This window comes from Pleurodeles waltl, chromosome 12 (assembly GCF_031143425.1).
Source record: "Pleurodeles waltl isolate 20211129_DDA chromosome 12, aPleWal1.hap1.20221129, whole genome shotgun sequence".
Taxonomy (NCBI): domain Eukaryota; kingdom Metazoa; phylum Chordata; class Amphibia; order Caudata; family Salamandridae; genus Pleurodeles; species Pleurodeles waltl.
The window spans coordinates 486,150,780-486,177,587 of record NC_090451.1 but is presented as its reverse complement, the minus strand read 5'-3'; the positions used below and the strand labels follow the sequence as shown (position 1 = coordinate 486,177,587).

General features: G+C 45.1%; 1 protein-coding gene across 1 annotated transcript in view; it reads right to left on the bottom strand.

The window, feature by feature from the left end:
* The window catches only part of CDH5 (cadherin 5), a 286,155-nt gene that overhangs the window by 7,441 nt on the left and 251,906 nt on the right, over positions 1–26,808 (bottom strand). Inside the window, exons 10-11 of the mRNA XM_069217168.1 lie at positions 25,233–25,341; positions 10,859–11,104 (exon numbers count right to left, since the gene is read on the bottom strand). Of these exons, the coding sequence (XP_069073269.1) occupies positions 10,859–11,104; positions 25,233–25,341 (355 nt within the window). The remainder of the gene's footprint in view (positions 1–10,858; positions 11,105–25,232; positions 25,342–26,808) is intronic.

The following is a 26,808-nucleotide window of genomic DNA, read 5'->3' as shown; positions in this document are numbered from 1 at the left end:
GGCATTTGGTTTTGGTACTGTTTGGGACTGGAGGTGGTGTGCGGAAGGGTGGCCTCAAACTTGGTTGGAGCAAGGGTGGAGCATGGCTTTTTTGGAATTCTTCTCACTGCTGGTAGCCCTGGATGTGTGGGGCAGTGAGCTGGCTAAGAGGAGGGTGATGTTTAATGTGGACAAAAGGACTGTGGTGGATCTGATTAACAACCAGAAGGCCTGGGATTTGAGAGTTCTGCCACTTTAGCAACATTTCATGTTGCTCTGTCGCAAATTAAATATAGTGTTTAAGGCTAAATATGTGCCGGGGTTCAACAATTCTATAGCAGATTCATTGTCTCGTTCACAGTGGCACCAATTTCGCAGTCTGGTGCCAGGAGCAGAGGATCATAAGATGCCTGTTCCTGCAGAGATTTGGGAGTGAGGGACATGAGAGTCATTAGGCTGACCGAGAAGTCCTTAGGGGAATCCACAAAGAAGAGCTATTGCTTGCCATTGTCTGAAGTCAAGTCTTCTGAGGGGCACACTGAGGGTTTTTTGAGACAGGATCAAGTTGCCATGGAGAGTAAGGTCATTCGTTTTGTTATGCTTTTGATTGATAAGGGTTTGGCACCCATGACGAAAGTGGGTAAGTTGCAAGGTTTATCCTTTTATGGGAAGTTGTACTGGGGGTTTGAGCAAGCTTGGGATGACATATTGGGGAGGATTTTGAAAGGGTGGGTTGGGTCAAGGCAAAAAAAGGGGCAGGGCAGAGAGTTGCAGGAAGCTATTAGTTTCGATTTACTATTGGAGGTGTTATGTGTGTCGACTGTGGGTTGTACTGATAGGTTTGAAGTTGCTATTTTTAGGTTATGTATGATTTGGATGTTCTTTGGGGCCTTCCGGGTGTCCAAGCTGATGGGGTCAGGACAGAAATCAGGGGTGTTACATGGAGAGATGCTTCTGGAAAGGGACCAGTTGGGAATCTGGTTGCATAAGTCCAAGACGGATCAGCTGGGGAGGGGGAAATGGGTATGGTTACAATAGGAAGACAATGAAGCGCGAGCCCAATGAGTGAATGGCGCAGGTTTAATGAATGGCTAGGGCGCAGACTGGAGGCAATGTTTTGTCACCCAAATGGGGATAAGATGCAGCATTTCAGTTGCTAGCAGTTCCACGTAAAACCATGCGGAGGTTGGGTAGGAATGCAGCCAACTTTGGGACTCATTTTTCAGGATTGGTCCAGCAACTGCGGCTGCTCATTGGGCTCAGATACGCAGAATTGGCAGCTGAAGGTCACAATGTTCTGAGAGATATGTCTGCAAGTAAATGGTGGCTTGGGGGGGGGTGTTGGGGGACATGGGGTGCAAGCTCATTTTTTCCTTCTCTTGTAGGGTGTGTGCATGCCCCTGAGAGGTCCAAAATGGTCATGCGGATCATGGTACATTTGTTTATCCAGGGGGCTGCCAAGTACGCAGAGCAACAGATCTATGGATCTATGGAACCTTGGATTGCCCAGCAGTCAACATAAGGTGCTCTGGTGGAGGAAGAGTGGGATGAGGTAGAGGGATCTGCTGCCTTTTTTAGCAACTGCGATACTGAAATGGGGTTGTGCGAACACGCTGGTTCTGCGCCTGGGGGGAACTGATCTGGTGTGTTTATCGTAGCTCACCCTACTGCAACACATGCAGCAGGACCTATTACTAATTCAACAGAAATTGGTAGGGGTGGGTGTGATATGGGCAGAATTTGTGCCCCATAGGAAATGGAGGGGAGAGATGAAACATGGTGCCATCAATAGAGCCAGGAGGAAACTGAATAGGGCGATGCAAGTTTTTTGTGTGGCTCATGGCATCAAGATTTTGGCACGGGCATTAAGGAGGATGACATAGGGTTTTTCCATACTGGTGAGGTGCATCTCTTGGACATGGGCAATGCATATTACATGCTGGGAACTTTGGAACTAAAAGGTCTGGTGCAGGAGAAAAGAATGAGGTGTTGCTGTGTTGCAGTGGGTTTCACTGGTGGGGCAGTAAAACACCCTCCAGGATTTTCCTGGGTGGCAATAGTTGTGGGGGATGGAGAGTCAGATGTGGGCCTATCCACCCCTTGGGGGGAGGGAGAGGAGAAGGGAGCATAGGCGAAGGATGACAGTCTGTGGGATGCCCGGGACAGGGCAAGGAGTTTTTTTTATTGAAGGATGCTTGGGTGAAAAAGGTGAGAATGAGACTGGGTATGGAAGGAGCATCTGGTGGAAATGATGAAAGGAAGATTGAAACAGGTAAGGTGGGGGGTGAACGCTTGGGGTGAAAAAAGTATGTGGGAGAAACAAGGGGATTGTGTTTAAGATTTTTCAAAGTTAATTCTACAATATGTTGAAGTGTTATTTCAACTGCAATCCTGTCCTAATAAATGGCATTTTACACTTTACTGGACTGTTGTGTATGACTTAATCATGAAAGATCCTACATATAAACAGCAGTCAGCATCTACCCGTTGTTGCAAGAAGCGCACGACTGGTCTACACTGCCAAAAATTAGGCAACTTAAGTGGAATTAAAAATGGTTTAATGTATTTTATATAAAATTATCAAAAGAAAAAGAAGTGCAGGACTGATTGGGAGGATCTTCCATCACAGGAACAAGGACACACACTAACATTTTTGGGGAAACCAGAGTAAATAGTTTACTGTATCAGTCCTAAAGCAGAATAATAGGAATCGTTCCCAATGACCTTGAGGACTCCATGTGGTACTCAAATGTAAATAAGTTGAAATTGAGGGATTTTTGCATTCTGTTGTAAACCTTTGTGAGCCAGCATAGTTTAGCAGCAACACTGCATTTTTCTCAATACTCCTGCTAAAACAGGGCACAGAGAAATTATGAGACAGATATATCCTGTGAAATGTTTGTTCACGTATGCTAACCATGGGATGCTAAGGCACTTGTCACAAGCTACACAATCTTTTAGAATAGCTTGATTCAAAGTCTCCTCCTTGGTTTGCCATACAAACAACCACCGAAGTAGGGGGCTAGCTCTAATACAATCCTCTACATAACTCCTTCCCACTTCCTCATGACATATAAAAATGGAGGTGGATGGGGGTCCTGACAGTACCTTTCTGCAAAATCAGATTTCCTCCACCTAAATAGCTGTGCAGTTAGTGATGCCCCAGATACCAACTCCGGAGGTTGCCAAAGGCACACAATGGGGCATATTTATACTCTGTTTGCACCGGATTTGTGTCGTTTTTTTGACGCAATTCCGATGCAAAACTAACTCCATATTTATACTTTGGCGTTAGACGCGTCTAGCGCCAAAGTCCATGGAGTTTGCGTCATTTTTTAGCGTGGACACCTACTTTGCGTTAATGAGATGCAAGGTAGGCGTTCCGTCTAAAAAATTGACTCCGAGGCATGTGCGCCGTATTTACACTCCCAGGCAAAATTCACGCCCGGGAGTGGGCGGGTCCAAAAAAATGACATACGGCCGCTTTTGCGCCGTTTTTTAGCGCCTGGACAAGGCAGGCGTTAAGGGACCTGTGGGCTCGGAAGGAGCCCAGAGGTGCCCTCCCATGCCCCCAGGGACACCCCCTGTCACCCTTGCCCACCCCAGGAGGACACCCAAGGCTGTCATAGGGGGGCCTGATTTGTGCCCCCCTACATGCCACTATGCCCAATGACCATGCCCAGGGGACAGAAGTCCCCTGGGCATGGCCATTGGGCAAGGGGGCATGACTCCTGTCTTTGCTAAGACAGGAGTCATTTCTATGGGGGTTGGGAGTCGAAAAAAATGGCGCAAATCGGGTTGAGGCGAAAAATTTGCCTCAGCCTGACTTGCCCCATTTTTTGTCGCCCAAGCTCCATATCCCCCTACGCCGGCGCTGGCCGGTGTACGTCGTTTTTTTTCACGCACACCAGGCAGCGCCGGCGGCTAACGCCGGCTAATGTCATTGATTAAATACGGCGCCCGCATGGTGCTTCAGAATGGCGTTAGCCGGCGCTAATTTTTTTGACGCAAAACTGCGTTAGCGCAGTTTTGCGTCAAAAAGTATAAATATGGCCCAATGTGTTTTATGACTATGCAAAAGAGGGAAAAGTGAGCTCCCCCCAAGAGGCTGCGGGAGGTTAAGAAGAGAGCCAACTGCTCCGGATAGATTTAGTTTTTGGAGTGAAGTATTAGGGATCCATAAACCTAAGGAATCAAAAGTAATCGCAGTATACAAAAAAAGTGTTAGTTTTATCTAAGCATTTAGTGCCGACTAAGACAGTGGGAACTCAAATTCCTTTTGTGCCACAAGCCATTATATATGACTGAATTTTTTTAAAGTAAACCTAAGTCATCCCCGACCCCTCACTGTGAAATCCTGGTAGAGAGGATTGGGCTTGTGTGCACAACAGGAGCAGCCGCTATATGTGGCCCTTGGCTGTCCCCGAAAACATGAGAGGATATGGGGTAAATGGTGTGCTCACTATGGACTACCTGTATAAATGTATATCTATGATGCAGATGTGACTATCTTGTATGTTGGTTCAGAATTATTATGTTACTCCACTGTAATTTCCAGTAAATGATGATGTGCATTGTTAAAATCAATACAATTGGTTATAAAAAGAAACATATCTAAGTCTGCCATAAATTGGGTAAAATATATCATTGACAAACACAAGGCTTTAAGAGTGCGGGCCATCAGCACCACAACATCAGCATAAAGCAGGATGGGGAAAGGTATGGCATTGACTTTGGGAACATCAGAAGTGGTATTGGATAAGTAATACTTAGCTAATTGATATGAAGTTTAAAAAGTAAAGGTCCCAAGACACAACCCTGCCAAACACCTCAGAGAATTTCAGTCTCACTAGAGAGTTCACCATGTATCCCATATCTTATTCTAGCTTTTATATTCTTATACAGTATTACTAAAAACTGCATGTGCCTCCTCTGCTGCTATGGTCAAAAAGAACCTCCACAGCTTTCAATGATTTACACAATCAAATACCTTGGACAGATCCATAAATGCAAAATACAGTGGGCATTGTTTCGGTATTGTGTACTTACCAACAGATGTGTCAATAAGTAAGATTGGGTGGTAGCAGCTAGGGTTTGATTGATTATCTTTTTTAAATATCTGGACAATGACTGATGAGAACAGTCAACTCAGTGGAGAGGATTGTGCAATATTGTACAATAAAAATAATAAACTCATATGTGTGCTACAGGTGAGGGGTGACTTATTGATAGAAGTTTTGACAGAGTATATTTTAGAGAAGTGAGTCACCCGTGCTGCACTGGAAATATGAAAGCTGGTATGGGTCACAATATGATTTAAGGTTTGGATAGATATTATTGTGGTCCAGAAAGACTTAAAGCCCTTCGCATGCACTGCTTGGACTAATTATTCCCATTGCTGGATGATAACCTCACTCTGCCTCATTGCTACTTCAACTGGGTCTCTAGGATTTGCAGTAAAAGCCCTGTGTATCAGTCATTTGGCTCTTCAGCATTTATTATTAAACCACCTTGGTAAGACAGGATTGAGTCTAAATGGTTTTAAAAGGTTTTTTTTTTAAGCTCAGAGGAAAACAAAAGAGCAAATAACTGATTCCCTTCTTCCTCCTCCTCCAAACATTGCAAGAACACTTCCCTATTATCTCGTATTAAGGATTTAAGGTATTGAGTTGGATTAGGAAGTCTCCATAATAGCCTGAGGTCATCAGATGTTGCTTGGGGTTTGGGGTTTTCTAATCACTTCTCCTACTTTTTTTACATTCCCCAGGGGTACCAACAAAGCTGCTTCTATTGGATTATGGTCACCAAAGAGACTATAATGGTTCTGTGCACTAGTAAGTTTATTAAACAGCTGGAAATAAAGATGTAATCAATTACTGAGGCATGTCCTCTGCCCCTATAAGTGGGCAATGGGGTTTCTCTAGATCATCCTAATTCCATAAAATGACTAAAATTTTGAGAGGCTACAGAGTTTGCTAGCTCCTCGCCTCTTTAATCTTCACCACCCACAAACTGCTCCAGGCCTCCCAGCAAAGGATGCTGCTCCAGGATGATATTAAAATCGCCTGCTAGGATCAGGTTGCCACACGCCCATTAACATTATATTTTGATATAAGTGAGTTAATAAACTCAAACAAAATCAGAAACTTCACATTTGAGATATTTACAAAATCATTATTATAAAAGAGAATCATATACGGGCAAAAACTACAATTCCCCTTAATGGGCATGGCTTGAAAATCCTATCTTGGTGTTTCCAGGGTCTGAACTCTCACAGCCAGCGATAGGCTAATCAAAAAGGAAAGTCCCTCAGAAGCATGCCCATGCCAGGATGGTTTTGCAGGTACTCTAAAACACTAATATCCCTCAAATGCCAATGGTTGAAAGTCCCTAGTCTCCCAGAACAGTAAAATATCATATTCTCTTATTACTAATTGTCAGTCAGGTGGGAGCATCTTAGAGAAAAGACCAGCTATATTCCAAATCAGGATCCTTTAAATAGAAAGTGTGGATTAGAAAAGTTTAGGGGTGAAGTGCAATTGGGGGGGGCAACTGTTCCCTGACTTGTGCCCTCTGTTTGGGACAGTCAATCAATGTCAGCAGGATCATACAGAACTGAAAATCTGTTCTTCACCCCCATAGCTGGCAAATATTCTTGTGGAAAAAAATCAATGGTGGCTTGCAAAAAAATCCCAAAGGTAAGATGACAACCCCGAAATGGGAGCTCACCCCCTGCCTGAAGTTTAAGAAGATTTTTCACACAGGCTGGATGTAAAAAGTTAACCAAAATGCAATCCATATTATTTTTGTCTCAAGGGCCCCACTCAGCCATTCTACAAACCATTAGAATCTTATTACAATCCATCACAATTAAATTCTTATGCCAGCCTAGCCAATACATTACTTTATTTTGAAGTTGTTCCCAGGATTCAAGTTGATTATGCTTTAAATGTGGTCCTGACAACACCACAAGATAGGGCCATTTGTTTCCTAAACATAAAATATTCTATTTCAGGCCTATCTTTGCATGTGCTGAGTTCTCTGGCTCAACTGTGGAGCCTTCTCAGTCACAAAGTTACTATTAAATTGCTGCTGCCAATATAAAAAAGAGTGAACTTACAGAAAAGTATAAGTTTACCCTTGTGAATGAAGGCCTAACAGGATTAAAGCAATACATAGAAAAGAGAGAAGAAACAAATGAAAGGCGTAAAGCAACTAGGAAAAAAAGCGACAGGTAAATAAACACATAGAAAGGAAGTAAGAAAGAATCAGACAAAGATATGGAAATAAAGGAGCAGTAATGAGTTAGATAGTGCGGGATAAAAAAGGTAGTAAGATAAAGAAGAGGAGAGCAGAGATCAAAGAAAAGCAGACAGAGGAAAAGGTCAAGGTATGCAGTTGTAGACTGTTAGACCTGACAGCCTTAGGGTGATCATGCCCCAACATTTTGGCTGCCTCCCTCCATTTTTCTGCCCCTGTTTTTGCTAGTTTTAGGACTCTGCACACTTTACTACTGCTGGCCAGTGCTAAAGCACTTGGCACTTACCAATTTGCATATTTAATTTACTTATAAGTCCCTATTAAAGTGCACTACATGTGCCCAGGGCTTATAAGTTGAATGCTACTAGTCGGCCTGCAGCACTGATTGTGTCACCCACATATGTAGCTCTTTAACCATGTCTCAGGCCTGCCATTTCAGCACCTGTGTTTGCAGTTTACTGCCACCTCGACTGAGCCTTTAAAACCCCTTGCCAACATTAAACTCCCCTTTACTACCTATAAGTAACCCCAAAGGTAGGCCCTATGTGACCCACAGGACAGGGTGCAGTATATTTAAAAGGCAGGACAGGTACGTTTAAATTTTAAAAGGTCCTGGTAGTGAAAAACTCCCAAAGTCATTTTTCACTGCTGTGAGGCCCACCCTCTCATAGGCTAGCATTGAGAATTTGTTAATATATCTCTAAGCTGTAATTCCTGATCAAAAAGGAGTAGCCACTTCATGTTTCATATCATTGGAATAGTAATGATAAATCCGCTTTATTGGTAAAGTCAGATTTAACATTACTATTTTAGAAATACCACTTTTAGTAAGTGGACATTTCTCTGCTCTTACTGATCTTTGTGCCTTACAGCCTGTCTCCAATACACATTCAGACTAGGTGACTGCCACACTATGAGTATTCCCCCAAGACAGCCACAAACACAGAAATGTTAGGTGTGGCTGAGCACCCATCTACATACATCTCTAGTCTGATCGCCCTTTCTGGGCTAGAAGGGAGGAAGGGTATCACACTTAAACTTAAAAGGATAATGCCAGTAGTAAACTGTAGAGTGGGTCTGAAGGTCGTATTTTTAAAACCTGGTGCCCTTTTTCTGGAAGGTGAGAGAACCTTCTGCAAAGGTTCTATGAAGTGTGTGGAATTTCTTAACTCCCCTGCCCTGGCTCCAAGCCAGCTGCCATGAAAATACAGGGTTTTAGGCCCTTTGTGTAGAGGCAGAGAACAAGCTGTTCAGTGTAAGTGAGCTGTGCTCAGCTCTGACCCCAATCTTGCCAGCAGAGAGCCTATTCAGGCACACTTAATCCCTCTATTGTGTGACTGTGTGGGAGGAATTTGCAAAATCAATCAGTTACACCCAATCATGTTACCCAAGACAGGCTGCAGGCACAAAAGACAGGAAAATAACAACTTTCAAAAAGTGCCATTTTCGAAAGTGTAATGAAACACCCAGATTTACCATTAAAGAGGTTTCATCACTATGATTTCATATGTACTAAACATGAGATATCTAACTCCCAATCTTGTCCCAATTAGGAATTACAGTTTATTAAATGTAGAAAGGAATTCCCAGTGTTATCCTAAGGGATGGGTCGACCTCACTGTAGTGAAAAATGAATTTTGCAGCTTTTATACTGTGAGGACATGTAAAACTAAAAAGTACATGTCTAACCTTTTAATTACACAGCACTCTGCCCAAAGGGCTCTCTAAGGCCTACCGGGGGTGGGGGGGGGGGGTAATTTATATGTGGTAGCAGGGGAGTTTAAGGCTTGGCATGGGGATTTAAGTACTATTTCAACATGGCAGTTTAAAACTGCATTCAGGCAGCAATGGCAGGTCTGGGACATGTTTAAGGTGCTACTTAAGTGGGTGGCACAATAAGTGCTACAGTCCCACTATTAGCATTTAATTTACAGGCCCTGGGGATATGGTATACCACTCAGCAAGGGACTTGTAATTACATTAGATATGCCAGTTAGCTGTATGCCAATCAAACCATGTTTAGGGGAGTGAGCTGAAGCACTTTAGCACTTGTTAGTGGTAAAGTGTACTATAGCCAACAAAAATGAATTCAACAAATAGCGGAAGGTGAAAGGCAAAATGTTTGCGGTCGACCCTACAGAGAGGGTCAGGTCCAACAATTGTACACAGCATTTTCACTTGATGGAGAAAGACCAAGGGGCATATTTAAGAGCCCCTAGCACCTCCTTGTGCCACATAATCATCATTTTTTTACGCTAATGTGGCCCAACAAGGCCAAAATCGATGAGACAAACTTTGTAACCCGTTGTGCTACATTACGCCTGTGCCAGGCATAATGTATGCAAAGGGGGCGTTCCCCCACCAGGGGGGCTGAAAAAATGGCCAAAGAAATCTAAGAGATTTCTTTGCGTAATTTTTTTGACATTTTTAACACACTCTCAGAGCAGGCATTAAAACGACGCACATCATTGTTTACAATGGGATTAGCGTCAACATTTTGGCCAAACCGCACAAACAGCAGTAATGACTACTTTTGTGTGCAAAAGCTATTTTGTGCTGAAAGTTAAGCTTGTGCAGTGGAAAAAACGATTTGCTTCAACTCCCTGTTACCTTATGCATATGGGGTATATCTGGGCAGAACAGAGCAGAACACATATGCCTTGGCACAAAGGCAGATCTATTAACGTAGTGTGATCTCGCTTTGCCCCAATTCTAATTCCAGCTGAAACCAGGTGTAACCAAGGTGTTAAATCGTAGATCGTTCGATATAACTACATGTAATGTAACACGTTACCGATCTTACCAGTTTGACTCCTGTGCTATTGTCTACACATAGGAATTTGCACTTGAGTACAAATTTTACAGTAGACCCTGCTGGCTTGTATTTCTTGATAAATCTGAGGCTGCACTATGTTTGCCCTTTGTGCTACACAGAACTGTATATGTTCTTGCAGCTCTCCTTTGTGTGAAGCATATTAAAACGGTGACCTAAGAGGCTTTTTCATAGACATCCACATAAAATCGCCTTCTTTCACTTCCTGGTCCTGCTTATTTCAGTTTCATCTGAATGAATCTGAGTGAAATGTAATCACTGTCCAAACAAAGGATTTCTTACAGTGCAGTTACCTTTGTGCAATAGCCTTTCAACTGATATAATGTTTGCCACCTCCTCCAATGTTTTAAGTCTAGGGAGGATGTCTTCTCAGAGTGGCTTCACATGGTGTGTACCAAATGCAAAGGAGGAGCCGAGACTCCCGTGTTTAGAAGTGAACTGCAGCCATAACATTACTATACGAATCATCAAGGGATGCGTGAGAAGGACCTCCCCTGGAGTGGGGAGATGACATAGCTTTAAACTATCCATGCATTGAATTGTCAGAGGCCCACTACGTATTTGTTATGAAGTCAAGGAGCTATACCTCTGGAAATGGTTCAACATATTCGATTTTTCACATTCACATTATAGGTATCTCAGGGTAGTTTCAGAGAACAAAAAGAAATGTTGAGTATTTCTAAATACCCCTGCTTGGAGACGTTCTATGCCATAATTGAGTCATATGCACAAAAGCAGAAAAAGTAACAGGAAGAAACCTATGTTAATGCATAAAATGAAACTTACCTAAAATGATTAGGATGCAGACAAAAATGACCACCAGTACATGAACACCAACTCCAACCTGTTTAGCAGGTATTTCACATAAGGTGAATTCTCCTTTTTCATTGCAGGTACAGACACCAATTGCCAGAGTGTTCGTGCTGCGCTGAACTGGGTTGCCATTGTCAGAGATATTGATGGACAGGTAGTGGAACTTGGCTTCCTTGCGACTCAGTTCTCCATATTTCACAATGATGCTGGCTGTGTTATCTGCACAAAATAATGAAACAATGACCTGGTCACCACAGACTTACCTTATATGCAAAGTAATGTTCCTTCACATAGAGAAGGTGCATAATGCCACTGGGATTATGTGATTCACAGACCATGCACTTAATAGACAAATGCCGATTAAAATAAGGATTGGAAAACAAAATCAACTATAAGAAAACAAGGGTTAATAGAGATCCTGTCATTACAATATGTCCATAGAAGTTTAGTTCTGGAAGATGTCTAGACCAGCTATCACAGCAAAGAAGTCAGGCTGTGTAGACTTTTTTTTTATAAAAAAACACTGATGAACCTTTGTAGCACTTTGGGCTACAATGGCACTTTGTGTAGAACTTTTACTATGCTGTTTGTCAATCCATGTCCTTTGCAGACATAATGATATTTTAATATCCATTGTCTTGTGATAGTTAATGCAAATGCTTAACCATGATCTAAAAATGTAAAAGTGAATATAAGATTGGGGCATGGAATGTTTCCTAATGGACAGAATCACGTTTTTCATAATATTTTATTGCACCAAGCTTACCATATATTACAATGGCCTCAAATGTGTTCTAAACCTCCAGGTTTCTTATAAATGGGAAGGAGGTAAAGAAAACAATCTACATCGATTTTGGGGGCTAAGACTGCACCTATTACTTCCAGTAATCTAATTACTAAAGACTTTGTTGTTGCTGCCAGAGAGTGTATTCTCTCTGCTTTGAAGCATACACAGTCCTTTGAGATGTGGTCATTTTTGTCTTTGCTTCTAGCATTGTCTGTAACTTACTTAAGAGAGGCCAAATCAAGTAGATGAACCAACCAGTATCAACATTTTTGAATTCTAGTATCTTAAAATGGTTCTTTGACTAATCATGCGTGATTTCTGAATCTGTATAAATACATTTTGAGTATTGTTTTCAGTCTTGGCTATGAACACGTTTGGGTATCTGTTGGCAGACATATTCTTAAAATGCATAGTGCATACTTGGAGAGTGCTTTGGGTTACCCCTTGCTCATGATTGGATGGCTTTGTTGGTTATCTTAAGTGAATGCTTTTACTTTGATGCCTTTTCGTATTCTTGAGTGTATCCCACTCAGGAGCATTTTGGTTTGACAGTGTTCTGATTGGATGGGTTGTATCCTCACATTTCTGTGCTTTCAAGTAAGAGGTCAAATGTCAGCTGCTGCTTACTCGTTTTACATGGAGATTGGTGTTTACTTTTCATTCTCATACTACAAAGTGAGAGGATTTTGAAAAGTGAATTATATGACAAATCTTGTTCAAGTACAAGGAGTGTGAACGAGAAGGCTTCAGGATGTGATGTGCAAATGATAATTATTCACGAACCCCGATTTCCACAGGTATTCAATATTTTTCAGGATTTTTTTCTTTTTTTACAAGGGCTCTGCATATTGTCCCCGTGTTGCTAGCTTTGTTTTTTGTTCTCGTATGCAATTTTAGATTTTATTTGTCTGTAATTTACCATTATAAAATGGCATTCAACATGATGCCTACGCTCTCATCAGAGGCCATCAAAGAATGGAGCTTACTTCAGGGATTCATCTAATGAACGATGTCCAAAAATGTTTCAACGACCAAGCAGACATGGTGAGAACATAGGAACATTCTGGTGAATGTTAGGGATGCAGGAATAAAAATAACGTTTGTTTTCTCCACACTGGATTTCCCCTAATTGCAAATTGCTTGCCATGAGTCTGCAAGCACGCACAGTTGGGGAATGCGTGAGTATGGGCACAGTAAAAGCAATGACCAAGGCAATAGCTCAGTATTTTCGAGTCAAGGCCTATTGGCTTTTGCTTGTTATAAACTGCAGTGGTTAAGGCACTACTTCTTTATAGACACCCTATTATTTTCCTTACTGCTATCTGGGGCATCTGGTACTCCTTTATCTCTTTCCATCTCCAGACTGAGACTAGTTGAAGAGGAGAGAGAGATAAAAAATGTATTTTGGGGGTGAGTGGCCAAGATGGCGGCGAGCTAGGACGTGTTGATCCGAGCTCCGTCGCCCCGGCCCTCTGAAATGCTGCGAGGTCCGCCGGAGAGGACTTGAGGAGGCTCCCCGGGGTCCCCGAATGCTGCCGCGGTCCGTGCACTGCCGCTTGAGGGCTCAGGCACGCGTTGGACGACCGCGGATCGGAGGGCGCCACGGGCGCGCAGGAGTGCGGCCGGAGATGCGTTGCGGCTGGAGCGCCCGGAGCGGCTGAAGGGCGGGCCCTCTCTCCCCGGTGCTCCCTTGTCTTCGCGCATGAGGGGGAGGGCCTGAGGAGGCCCGGTTCCCCCTCTGCTTTTGCCTCTTTGAGGCATTTCAACGCCATTAGCCCATCGGGAGGCAAGGAGATCCTGCGCCCAAGGAGCAACTGGGCTGGCAGCCCGGGTGACCCTCCCAGGTGCTGGAACTGCGAGGGGCTGGAAACTGACCCCTTAGCATTGGAGAGCCTCGTGGTGGGACGTGGAGGGGCCCGACGGACTGAATGCACCCTGCACCCCCCATACAGACAGTAAGTGTCGGCCTGTGTGGGTGCTGCGCACTGGGACGTTGCGGCTGAGGATAAAAGGGGCTGCGCACAACTGGAGATCCCGAATGGGATGAGACCCCCTGAGCTCACCGGAAGGATCGGGCCTGGCATGCATGAGCAGTGAACCTGAGAGACATGTGCGGGGAGAAGCGCTTACTGGGCGCTGAACACAGAGGCTTCTGGGCACGTCTAGGTTCATTGTAATCAGCGTCGGTGGTGTGGCCACATGGAAGGTTGATCCGGCAAACGGCCGGGGCCTGCGAAGCATGGCGGCGGCTAAGACAAAACGAGAGCGGTCAGTGAAAGACATGCTGGCAGGTGCTCGCTTACCTACGGGTGGCACGACCGAAGACCCTCCGGCGACAAGACCTCCTGAGGGACGCTTAGAAGTGGACTCCGACAGCAGTTCGCCGGTCACGAAAGGCTTCTTGACATCCCTTTTTGATTCACTTCGCAGTGATATACAAGACTTGCGACTGGATATATCCCAGGAGGTGAAGGAGTTGAGAGGAGAGGTGTCCTCCTTGGGAGAGCGTGTCTCGCAGTTGGAGGATGGAGAGATTCCTCGTGGAGAAGAACTGGCGGGCCTACAGCAGGAGGTTGTCCGTCTTCGGGAACAGCAAGATCATCTCCAGCTAACAGTCGAGGATCTGGAAAATCGCTTGAGGAGACAAAACATCCGCATCAGGGGGGCTCCGGTGGGGGTTGAGAAGGAAGACATCGGGGACTATGTGAAGGGCCTATTCCGTTCTGTGCTGGGCCCAGACGAGACACAGGAGATAACCCTGGTCAGGGTGCATCGAGTCAGCCGTGCTGGTGCCCCCGGGGACCGTCCTCCGGACATTCTGGCCTGTCTACATGATTTCGTTCTCAAGGAACGGATTTTGCAGTGAGCCCGCACTCTCCAAAAGGTCCACTTTAAAGGACATGATCTCCAACTATTCCATGACCTTTCAGTGCGCACGTTGCAAAGGAGAAGAGAATTTAGACCGATCACAGAGCATTTGCGGGTGCACAACGTTTCTTATTTCTGGGGTCAACCGTTCCGTCTGGTCTTTCGATGGGAGGAACGGCTCCGACAGGTGACGTCCACTGCGGAGGCAGCCCGGATCCTGGGCATGGAGGACGGACCCAAAGAAGCGAGTGAGGGGTCAGCCCTGTCGGGGGGGCGATCAGCCTCGGTGGCGACGAAAAGAGAGAAGGCGGAGACCGCGACGGCCGTCTCCCTGGGAGCTGAGAATGGAGAGGGAGTCCGTTCTGAGCAGTGTGGCAGCTGGAACTTCGGCGTAGAGAGGGGTGCCTGGTGGTGCTCTAGCGGCTAGCGGGCCTGGATGCGAACGGCATGTCGGCCGTTGGAGAGGGTCGGGGCGGCGGAGGTGACGGAAGAGGACTTTCATTTATGGCTGGTTCTACTGCCCTTTGGAGACCTTTCCTTGTGAGGAAGAAAGCGCGAGGACTTATATAATTTTTGCACCTGTTGTGTGTGATGGTTTATTCTTGTTGGGTTTACCTGTGGGTTTGCATGTGTAGGTGTGTAGGGAGTCTCCCCCAGGGCCTGTGGCTACAAATGGGGAGGAACTGACCCCGGAGCTTCCTTCCAGCACCCTTCCGCCTCTTTGCGTGTAACTTTCAACCTAACCCATGCTTCTTAAATGTATGAGTCTGAATGTCCGCAGGCTTAATAACCCTACCAAGAGGCTGACCGTTCTGTCCACCCTAGAGAGGTCAGGCTGTCACATATGCTTGCTTCAGGAGACACACCTTGCACCGAAGGATGTCTACCGCATACGCTCCAGGTGGTTCCCTAGGCAGTTCTGGTCCTCGGTAACAACAAAGCATGCGGGGTGGCGATTCTTCTAGCGCGCTCATTCCTGGGCGAGGTGGTGTCCACGTTCCACGAGATAGCAGGGAGGCTTTTCCTTCACCATTTGTATGCACCTAACTCCCAGCAGGAAACTATCCTAAAAAAAGCCTTGACCCCATTGCTGCAGTCCCCAGACAGCGCTATTCTGGTTGGGGGCGACTTCAATCTGGTGATGGATGGGGGGATGGATCGTTCGGGCCACAGGTGGGGCAGACGGGGTCCATTACCGAAGCTGGTAAGCATTGGCTGAATGAATGTGGCCTGGTGGATGTGTGGCGCAGGGCTCACCCCACGTTGAGAGACTACTCGTTTTACTCGGCGGCTAAGACGTACGCCCGCCTAGATCTCTTTTTGGCCTCACGGGAATTATTGGCCCGAATTGAGGACTCTTCGATCAAGCCTCGATCTCTTTCAGATCATGCCCCTGTCATAGTGGGTGTTCAGATGTGCATGGAGCGAGTGAATGCAGCGAGCTGGCGATTTAGGGACACAATGCTCAAGAACGATGTAACGGTACAAGAGATTCGCAAGGTTATAATCGATTATCTCGACCGGAATGACGACGGGTCTATGGGTGAGACGTCGCTGTGGGAGGCACTGAAGGCCGTTGTTCGGGGAGAGGTGATGTCGATTTCGGCTAGAGATAATAGGGCAAGGAAAGTCCTTAGAGCGGACCTGGAGCAGCGGGTGGGCGAACTGGAACGCTCACATAAACGCACTGGGGCCCGAGGATCTGGTGTGAGCTGGAGAAAGAAAGAAAACAGCTGCGAGCACTGGACTGGGATAGGGCGGAATACGCAGTGGTGCGCCTTAAACATAAGTTCTATGTTGGTAGTAACAGATGTGGGAAATTGCTAGCGCACAGGCTGCGAGCACAACGAACGGCGTCAATGATACAGATGGTCCGCTCCCCATCAGGGGTTGAGGCGCGAACCAGCGATCAAATAGCAGACGCTTTCGCTGAGTTCTATAAGGCCTTATATCAGGTGGAGGAGTCTGGCTCCTCATCTCCCGAAAACTTTCTGGAAGGGATAGCAATTACCCGATGCCGGAAGGGGACTCAGCTTGTCTGGAGAAACCTATAAGACCGGAGGAGGTTATAGCAGCGATCTCGTGCCTGCAGTCCGGGAAGTCGCCTGGGCCAGACGGCTTCTCGGCACTCTTCTACAAGACATTTGCTGTGGAACTCATTCCAGTCTTGGTGCGACTTTTTAACTCCTTTCGTCATACAGGGTCCCTCACGCCAAGCATGCTCGATGCCACTATAGTAGTAATTCCAAAGCCCGGAAAGGACCCCGAGGACTGTGCCTCGTACAGGCAGATCTCGCTCCTTAATATTGACGCTAAGCTGTTCACGGGAGTGCTGGCGCACCGTCTAAACTACTATATGCCGGGCTTGGTATATCCGGATCAGGCGGGATTTATACCTCGTAGACAGTGTGGCGATAATACTAAACGACTGCTTCATCTATCGGACAAAACGGAACGTCGAGACCCCACGACATCACTCCCTGCGCTAATGCAGGTATTAGCGGAATTCGGACAAGTCTCGGGTTTCCGAATCAATATGCTAAAGTCGCAGGCTATGAGTAGGTTTATTAACGCTGAACACGAAAAGACGTTGCGAGACCGTTTTCCCTTTATCTGGTCCTCCTCAAAACTTCCGTATCTGGGAGTGGAGCTGGGTCTGACAGCAGCCCGTACGGCGTCGTTGAACTACGAGAAGATGACGCGGGAGGTACAGCGTGACTTGGAGAGCTGGGCGAGGGTTAAATTATCCTGGTTGGGTCGCGTGGCGGGCGTCAAGATGACTATCCTGCCGAGAGTGTTATATGTATTTCAGGCACTCCCAGTAGAACCCCCACCGCGAACAATAGCAGTCCTTTAGACGGCGGTTTTAAGATTCATATGGGAAGGGAAGGCAGCGAGGCTTCCGCGAAGTTTGATCTACCGCCCTAAGCGGGAGGGGGGCCTGGCTGTCCCTTGCTTTCAGCGATACTTTCAGGCCACGCAACTTCGCTTCCTACTGGAGTGGAGCCGTTCTTCCTCCGAGAGGCACTGGTGCTTCATGGATCAGGCGGGCTCACATATTTGGAAAGAGCCTTGGTTAAGGCACTGACATAGAGCATGCGGGTTGAATGCGCCCCCGGTCACGGGGGTCTCGATGCGCGTATGGGACCGCGTGGCCTGTCGCGCGGGCCTGACGACCTTTCCGTCCCCAATGACACCCTTTGGGGCGAATCCTGATTTCGGCCTGGGTCTCCAGGCGGAGGCGCTGCGCCGTTGGTATGAGGGGGGCTGTAAGAGAGCTGGCTGTTTCTTTGATGAACAGGGTGTGATCCCCTTTGACCAGATGAGGGAGACATATGGCCTGTTGGAGGCAGACAGGATGATGTATTATCAGATAAGACACTGGGTTCTGTCGCCCGCCAATAGACCGTCAATAGATAGGCCCTTAACGCCATTCGAAAAATGGATTATAACAAAAAAAGATGATAAGCGACTAATCTCTGAGTAATATGCTCTCCTGCGAGGGGGTGCTCGACCACCCAAATCTAAGGGCCAGCTGAGATGGGAGAGGGAACTGGAAAGGGAACTCTCAGAGGAGGAGTGGGAGAGCATCTTTTACAGAACACATCACACTGCTTATAATGCGGCTGGAACAGAGTCAGCTTATAAGGTTGCGTCCTACTGGCTACACCCTGGCAAGGATCCATGTCTGGGATCCGGTTAAGTCAGACTTGTGTTGGAGAGGGTGCGGAATGTCCGGTTCGCTTGCCCATCTTCTGTGGCATTGCCCTAAGCTTCACCGGTACTGGGATAGTATTTTGGACACTCTTGATGCAGCCTTCGACACTCACATACCTAGGTTCCCCACATACATCCTCCTGGGTCTTCCCAATGATCTCACCTTCCCCCTGAGAACAATGAAGGGCAGACAGATGGCCTTAGCGCGAAATGCAGCCACACAGTTGTTGTTGGGTATGTGGGGATCTGACCAGATTCCGTCGATAACATTATGGCTCCATAAGCTATGGTTTATTCTTGCCATGGAGAAGATCACTCTATCCTCCTTGCAGAATGGTGAAGACTTTAAGGAATTGTGGCAACCATTCTTACGAATATTGTCAACCGAATTTACGGCATTGACATGTCCAGCTTATTTGAGGGTTTTGAGGCTGACCTAGGGCCGGGAGGGAAGTCTTGGGCATGCTTGCGCTCAGGTGGGTGAAACTGACGATACTAGTCCTGGGGAAGTATGTCTTTGATGCTAGCTTGTGAACCAACAGAAGGGAAACTTTGATAGTATTTTTTTTCTTTTCCTTTACTTATGCTGTTATCTAGTTTTCCTTTTGTTTTACTGTTGTATACAGAACTTAATGTATGATATGGCATCGGTCTCATTCTGTGATGTTATACGTGTATTGTTTATATTGAAACTATTAATAAACAGATTTGATCCATAAAAATGTATTTTGTCAGCGGCCAGCAGCAGTTCACACTGGAAGGAACTAAGTTGCAGAGCAACAGGGGTGCAATGTAATCACACAATGCCATGAAGCATGCAGAGTGTGATCACTAGTTGACCATCTGAACCTTCTGAAAATACTTTTGGAAGGTTTAAAAATAACAAGCAAAATATCAAAAAATCTATAGAAGTTGCTGATAGGAAAAAGAAAAGTTGTGGTTGGAAATATAGGCCACGGCAATTGAAAGTGAAATCTATAGAAACTTAAGAAGTGATTTCCAGTAAAAATGTGGCAATTATTACTGACCACGGAAATCCTAGCCTGTCCCTCTTTTGCAGTGGTTATGTGCACAAGGGAACAAAAACAACTGCAAACAATAGTGAATCCTTTGAGGAGATGGTCTTCTCATCACTTGGTAGGAAGTGTCAGGCAAGTGAAAAGGGAAAGAGGAATTTGCAGTAGTCCAGTTAATGGAAAGAATAGCTTGTTCCTCATCTCAGTGGCAAGATGGTACTAGAGCAAATTAAACAAAATGTTCATTCAGTCATTCAAGTTGATTACTGAACTAATGAGAAGACTTTTGTTTGCCTTTAATTAAGGTAGTAACTATGATGACTGTTCCAAGGCAAGCATTGTTATTAACATGGCCATTTTTTTTAGGTTTGGCTTGATGTGTGAGCTATTTCCATACCTTATGTGAGCCATAGAAAAATTGCTTTTAAAACTACTACCGAAAGTGATATTATTGTCTTACTTCACTTGATTGGGCAGATGTTGGGTGCTTGCACAGAAAAAAGTGCTTGTATTGCACTTTTGTCTTATGGGGAAGCTTATGCTCAGGGCTGAGGTGGTTATAGTGATAACCAGATACCCAAGGCTAAAGGCCTGGTTGGTTCATTGAGAAAAGCTATGTCAGATGCAAACGGTCAGACACATTTATTATGAAAAGTTACAACAAAGGCAGTAGACTTGATGTATTTATTGGGGAAAGCATTTATTAAAGCAAATATGCGTTTATGAGTCTATTGTTATTGCACCATGTTAAATACTTCAGACAAGTGTTTTGTGACAGGGAGTCCCACAGATTACCATAGGAGCTAAGAGAATTGCTTTTGGGTATCACATCTGATAACCCCTTGGGTTTGCCTACTTATGTGTAGTACAGTAGACTTGAGTTTGTTATGGTGACAGTCACTGATAACAGATATAGCCTTGATTGATTCAGTGGGAAAAGTTACGTCAGATGTCATAGTTCTAATGTTTTATTTAAAAAAAATTACAACAAAGGTATTAGGCCTTATTCATTGCAAGAAGATTTTATAAAAGAAAAAAGTTATTTAATGATGGGTTGTTATCACACTCTGTAAAACCAGTGCGCACATATTTTGTTACTTTGGATCCCATAGTTTACTGTAGTAGGTAAGGGTCTTTGGGTTGGTTACCACTCTGACAACCCTGGGGGCGGAATATCTGCACTTTGAGAATCCCTATTGGGTCCATGTGAGGGTCTCAATATTATTTTTCCAACTGCAAATGTGCCCATATTTATAATTTTATAACAGTATACTAGATGCCTGCCTTGTGGGAAAGCTTATGCTCAATACAGTAGGCCTTGAGTTGGTTATGGTGACACGGTTTGATATGCTATGATAAAATCAATAGGACTCAATGCTTCCTTAGGAAAATCTATGTCATACATTGTGAAATATATACTTAAAACCAAAGGGTGTGTTAGAATGTATTGTTATAATATTGTGTTAAAGCTTATGAATAGGTAATGTGTTAAATGGACACTCACAGATTATTTTGGTGGACAGGAGTTTTGGTGTTGCTATCTCTGCTGACAAACCCTAGCTGTAGAACAGTTGCACTGTGAAATTGTAAAACAATACATAAATACATACACAAACGTGCATTCACTATATATATATATATATACAGTCACTAAAAAAAACAAAGGATACAGGGACGCCATAGTTAGGTTCACATTTTACACGCACAAAACTACAGAAATCCAGCAGTTATAGTTACAATTATCTCAAGTAACTATAACTCATGCTGCAAGGTTAACTGTAAGTCACACCCCCACCATGCACAGTTTTCTCATCAATAATTTTACAGCAAATGTGGCCGAGATATTATCAGTGATGTAATAGAAGATGTTATAAGTGTTGTAATATGTGGGGCATCCTTCTACAAATCGACTTAGCCCCTGGTAGGGGAAGGTCCCAGAGGGGTCAAAAACAGGTCAGGAGGTGGGCTCTGTGGCCCCCTCCACCTTAATTATTTCAGCTGGGCACTGGGGGGTGGTGGTCCTCGGGCTGATATCGGCCTGGGGATGGGGACCACATGCATTCCCCTCCCTTCAAAATATTATAAAATACAGCACCAGGAGCTTGCCCACCTGGGGAGCAAATGAATAACAAGCACAGGAAAACGCTGTTGTTTTAAAAAAAAAACAAATTGTGTGGATTTGCAGCAAAAATGTGGAAAAATAAAACATTTTTGGGCCCCCAGCCGCGGCCCAGTGGAACCCCAACACCAGGCCGCGGTCACAAAGCAATCCTGCATTGCACTGCGACTCGCAATTAGGAAGGGAACACCCCTTCCTAATTGCGACTCGCAAACCTGTTTTGCGATTTCGGTAACCAGGTTACCGAATCGCAAAATTAGGTTTGTGCATTGCAAAGTGCTTTGTGCACTTTGCAAACAGTGAAATTTGCTGTTTGCGACGTGCAAAAAGCTTTGTACATCTGGCCCTTATTCTATAACCCTTGGCTGTCCTATTGATGTATATGCACTTCATGAAGATACCCTGATTATATATCTATATGTATTCTGAGCCAATGTCTCCCTGTGCACAGTGACCATTGGTGACCTGGTACTGGAGTGGTCTTAAAGACTTTGACACTGGTCAGTCCATTCTGGGCACCAGCAAGCTCCTGAATGTGGTAGCGAGTTGCTTGCATACAGACTGCCTCATTAATATGTGTGTGACATCACTAGTGACATACCATATACAACAGATTAACCTAAGAGGGATTCCCCAGAACCTCCCAGGTCCATTTAAGAATCGATCTGGTGGATAGACCTTTAGGAAGGACTAAATCAGGTATTCCACACCCTAGCTACTTCCTAGTCCTGCCACCAGCTCAATCCTCGTTTTCTGTAGGAGGGAGGTAGATGGGAGCCAAGGTAGGAGGACCAGCCCTACTCCTAAAACACCAACACTCTCAATAACCTTCTCTCTCCACTTATAGAAGGTGTCCCTTTCTGGAAGGTCAACCCCAAGCTTTTTGCCTTCCTCCTCCTCTTTTTCTGACCTTGTTTTTGTTGGCTTTAAGACTATGGGCACCTTACCAATGTTAGCCAGTGCTAAAGTGCATGTGCTCTCTATTTAAAATATGGTAACATTGACTTATCCACATTTGGCATATTTAATTTACTTATAAGTCCCAAGTAAAGCGGACTACCTATCCCCAGGGCCTGTAAATTAAATGCTTCTAGTGGGCTTGCAGCACTGATTGTGCCACCCACTTCAGTAGCCCTTTAAACATGCCTCAGGTCTGCCATTGCAGAGTCTGTGTGTGCAGTTTTAAACTGCCATGTCAACCTGGCAAATTAACAAACTTGCTTTGCCCAAACCTTTCTTTTTAATACACAGAAGTCACCCATAAAGTAGTCCCTGGACAGCCCCCAGGGGAGGGTGCAGTGATTCTTTTTTTTTAAGTTGGGCATATACATTTAAGTTTTTACATGTCCAAGTAGTGAGAAACTCTTAAATTAGTTTTTCAATATTGCGAGGCCTGTCTCTCCTATAGTTTAGGATCTGGATTTTCTTATTACATGTTATAAGTGTAATGTCCAATTGGAAAGAAATAGGACCCCCAGTTTGGTGTCTCAGGAATCACAATTTAAAATCACAACTTATGGTGAAGTTGTATTTTAAATTGTAATTCTGAAAATGCCACTTTTAAAAAGTTGGCATTTTCTTACTTTAAGTCATCTAGTGTATTCTGCCTGTCTCTGAATACATATCTGAGTGGGTGACAGCTGGGCTCCTGTGCATTCCCTCCAGACAGCCACACACAAAGAGAGTTTAGGCGTGACTGAGTAGCCATCTGCATGTTAATGGCCCATCTTGGGCAGGATGAGAGGGAGGAGCTGACACTTACACCTGAATGGGTTTGGTCCTGAGCCTTCTCAAAGGGCTGCATACCCCTCTGTAATGTGTCTGGAGCCAGGGCAGGAAGTGCAGGGACTTAGTGCTCTTCAAAGACCTCTCTTTGAAGTCTCCCCCACTTCAAAGGCACCACTGTGCATAAGAAATGACTTCTGATCCTACCAAACCAGAACACATCTGGACCTTCTGCAAGGAAGGACTGCTGTGCCGCTGATGGGACGGTCACACTGCTGGACTTTGCTAGGCTTCTGCTTTGCGTGCCTGCCCTGCTGCTCTCCTTGCCTGGAAGCGAGAAGGACTGGACCTGGATCTCTATATTCTCAGAACCAAAGTGACTCCAAGGGCTTGCTGGCTTGCCTCCTGATCTGAAGTTTCAGGGGCATCAAAGACTTCACTCAACTCTACTAAAGCTTCTAGACTCAGCCAACTCTGCGTCTTAACCTGCCAGGTGGTGTCAATCCAGCCCTAGGCCCTTTTAAGAGGGTTCTGAAGCTGTTTCTACAGAAATCAACACATTGCTGTCACTGCACAGATCGGAACCACCACATCTCTCCTCGATGCCGACATATTGTTGCTGAGGAAAAGGACATCTCAGCACCAACTGCATGGCTCAAAACCGACACATGGCCCTCAGTCTCGCCTCATTGCCGGCTGCGAGGCTCGAAGACGACGCATCGCCTTCATCACAAAGGGTTTGACGACACACCGCTGCTCAAGGACATTGTGTTAACAACTACACGGCTCGACAATGACGCATCCCTGTTTGCTCACATTGGAACCATTTCATCAACTTTGCATTGTTCTCTCTGCTCCTTGCATAGGATCTTCAACATCAGTGCAAACCTCCACACAAGGTACTTTTCAGCAGGATAAGGTTGGTACCTGTAGCCGGCGCGCACTCCATCGTATTTGGCCTTAACTTTTGGATTTCCCCCTGTCCATTTTAACCAGATAGCCCCGGTTGGTGCTTTATGCTTCAAAGCAGTATATTTTCAGATATTCTTTAAAAATCTGTATCTCGACTTGTACTTATTAGAATTATGTCACTTAGGTCTTGTTTTGTTCATTAAACTAAGATCTAGTTTCCTAACTAGGAGTTGTATCTTTTTGTGTGGTGTTTGCACTGTTTTACTGTTTTTAGTGTTGCACAAATACTTAACACATTGGGGGTCATTCTGACCCCGGCGGTCATGGACCGCCGGGGCCAGGGTTGGCGGGAGCACCGCCAACAGGCTGGCGGTGCCCCGCAGGACATTCTGACCGCGGCGGTTTGGCCGCGGTCAGATGCGGAAAACTGGCGGTCTCCCGCCGGTTTTCCGCTGCCCAAATGAATCCTCCATGGCGGCGCAGCTCGCTGCGCCGCCATGGAGGATTCTGACACCCCATACCGCCATCCTGAACCGCCAGGAACAGGATGGCGGTATGGGGTGTCGTGGGGCCCCTGGGGGCCCCACCTTGTATTTCAGTGTCTGCTTTGCAGACACTGAAATACGCGACGGGTGCCACTGCACCCGTCGCACCTTCCCACTCCGCCGGCTCAATTTTGAGCCGGCGTCCTCGTGGGAAGGGTGTTTTGCACTGGGCTGGCGGGCGGCCTTTTGGCGGTCGCCCGCCAGCCCAGTGCAAAACCCAAAATACCCTCAGTGGTCTTTCGACCGCAGAGCGGTATTTTGAAGGGGGGAACTCTGGCGGGCGGAGAATCACCCCCATTGTCTCTTAAGTAAAGCCTTTCTGCTCTATGTCAAGCTACCGGAGGGTGAGCACAGGTTATTTTAGGGTGTGTATATGATTTACCCTGACTAGGATTGTGGTTCCTGCTTTGACTGAGGACATACCTGTGCCAACCAGAAACCTAATTTCTTACAGAAGACTTAAATCAGACGATAGGGGGATTGGAATTGGGCAGACTAGGACTGTTCTTGGTCTCCCTCCTTCTAATCCTTACTTCTTGATTTATTTTCACCCATCTCCTTCATTTCACAATGCTTCTCTTTCATGTACATCCTGGACGTTAAACAACAGTACCATAAACCATTACATAAAGTCTCTCACACCAGAGGTATACATTACCGTCATTATCTTGAACTGTGAAATTACTCTCCTTCGATGCTAATGTGTATCTGAATCTAGTTCCTGGTTTCATTTCATCTCTATCGATGGCAGAAATATTCAGGATGACCTAGAAGAATGTAAACATTGTAATAAAGAAAAATCTGAATGCGCTAAAAACATTTTACAGTGAAAATCTCATGTATCTCACTTTGGTTTCATCATCCTTACATATCAAGTCAGTAACAATTGCTAATTGGTCAGAATGTCTAGAAACCAGATAAGCTGGATAATACTTAAAGGGACATACAGTATCCTATTTCCATATGGTCAAACAACCATCCATATATTCCCCACTTCCAGAAATGACTTTTCTAGTATCAATGATTTTGTAGAAAGCCTGATAGGGTTCCATATATGAGGATCTTCTGCTGTCAAAGGCTGTGTTTAATAGCAGGACTGGTGATGTGGTACCAGTGAGGTTACACTCCAATGTTTGTATTCTAGAAAAAGGAAGAAAACGTTTTAGTGTTGTGTTCTAAGATACTCTGGGACCATGACCTCTCCAGTTCCAATATTAAAATTCTGTATTATCTAACTATAATTCAATGTCTTAATTGTCTTAATACTTCAATCAGTTTTTGCTTTTCTCATTTAATTATGTGGGGGAGGAAGGGTCCTATATTGTGATGATACTAAATAGATTAGTTAGACTATTGCCTTAGTATCCAATCCAGTTGTGAAAACAGTTTAAACATTGAGGAGGTGAATTGCCTTAATCACTGTATCAAACAATCTAAAATGCTGCATCATGCCTCGTCTCAACCACAAGATGACGAAAATGCAGACACAGTTTTTGACAGCTCCACATTGTTTACCAGTGGCTTATCCCACTGAGTTTAATACACTATAGCCCAGATTCACCATCTTTTATACAGCAGAGCACTGCGTGAGCAGAGCAGGAGGTTCCATCAAGGGAAAACATATAAACACTTTCAGAATAGACTGAATATTTCACTGAAGGGGGAAGGGAGACGAGAACTGCTTTATCCAATGTGTCTTCCAAATAAGAGGATTTTAGGTTCCTGTTGAAATGTGGCAAGACGAAGTTGTGTGAAGGGATGGTGGAAAGGAGCCCTTGATTCTCACTTCATTGTCAGAGAATACTTATTTCATGTAGTGTTCAGCATTTGTTCGGGTCCCTGCTGAGCGCTGGAGACTTTCCAGCCAAATAGAAGGGATGTGGTAAAATGTATTGCTTCCTGTCAGGAAGCGGACAACAGTGTGAGGGGTCCTAATTGCACTTTAGGGAGACTGGGTAGGAGTGAGTTCCCTTAATCCAGTCTAAATAGGACACAAGCCTGGAATACAGTTTTCAGGTCTTGCTCACGAATGATCTGTGAGATATTGCAGAGTACATTAAGCTGACCCAGGGTGCTTTTGACCAAGGCAAAAACTTGCTTCTGAAGGTTAAGACTGTTTTCATGGATGGATTGCAGTTCAGGCTACAGAACGATTTGACCCACTCTTAAACAGGGAGGTTGGATTTTTTTGGTGAGGTTTATGGAAATGTAGCTTTTGTTTTGTAGAGTTTCCA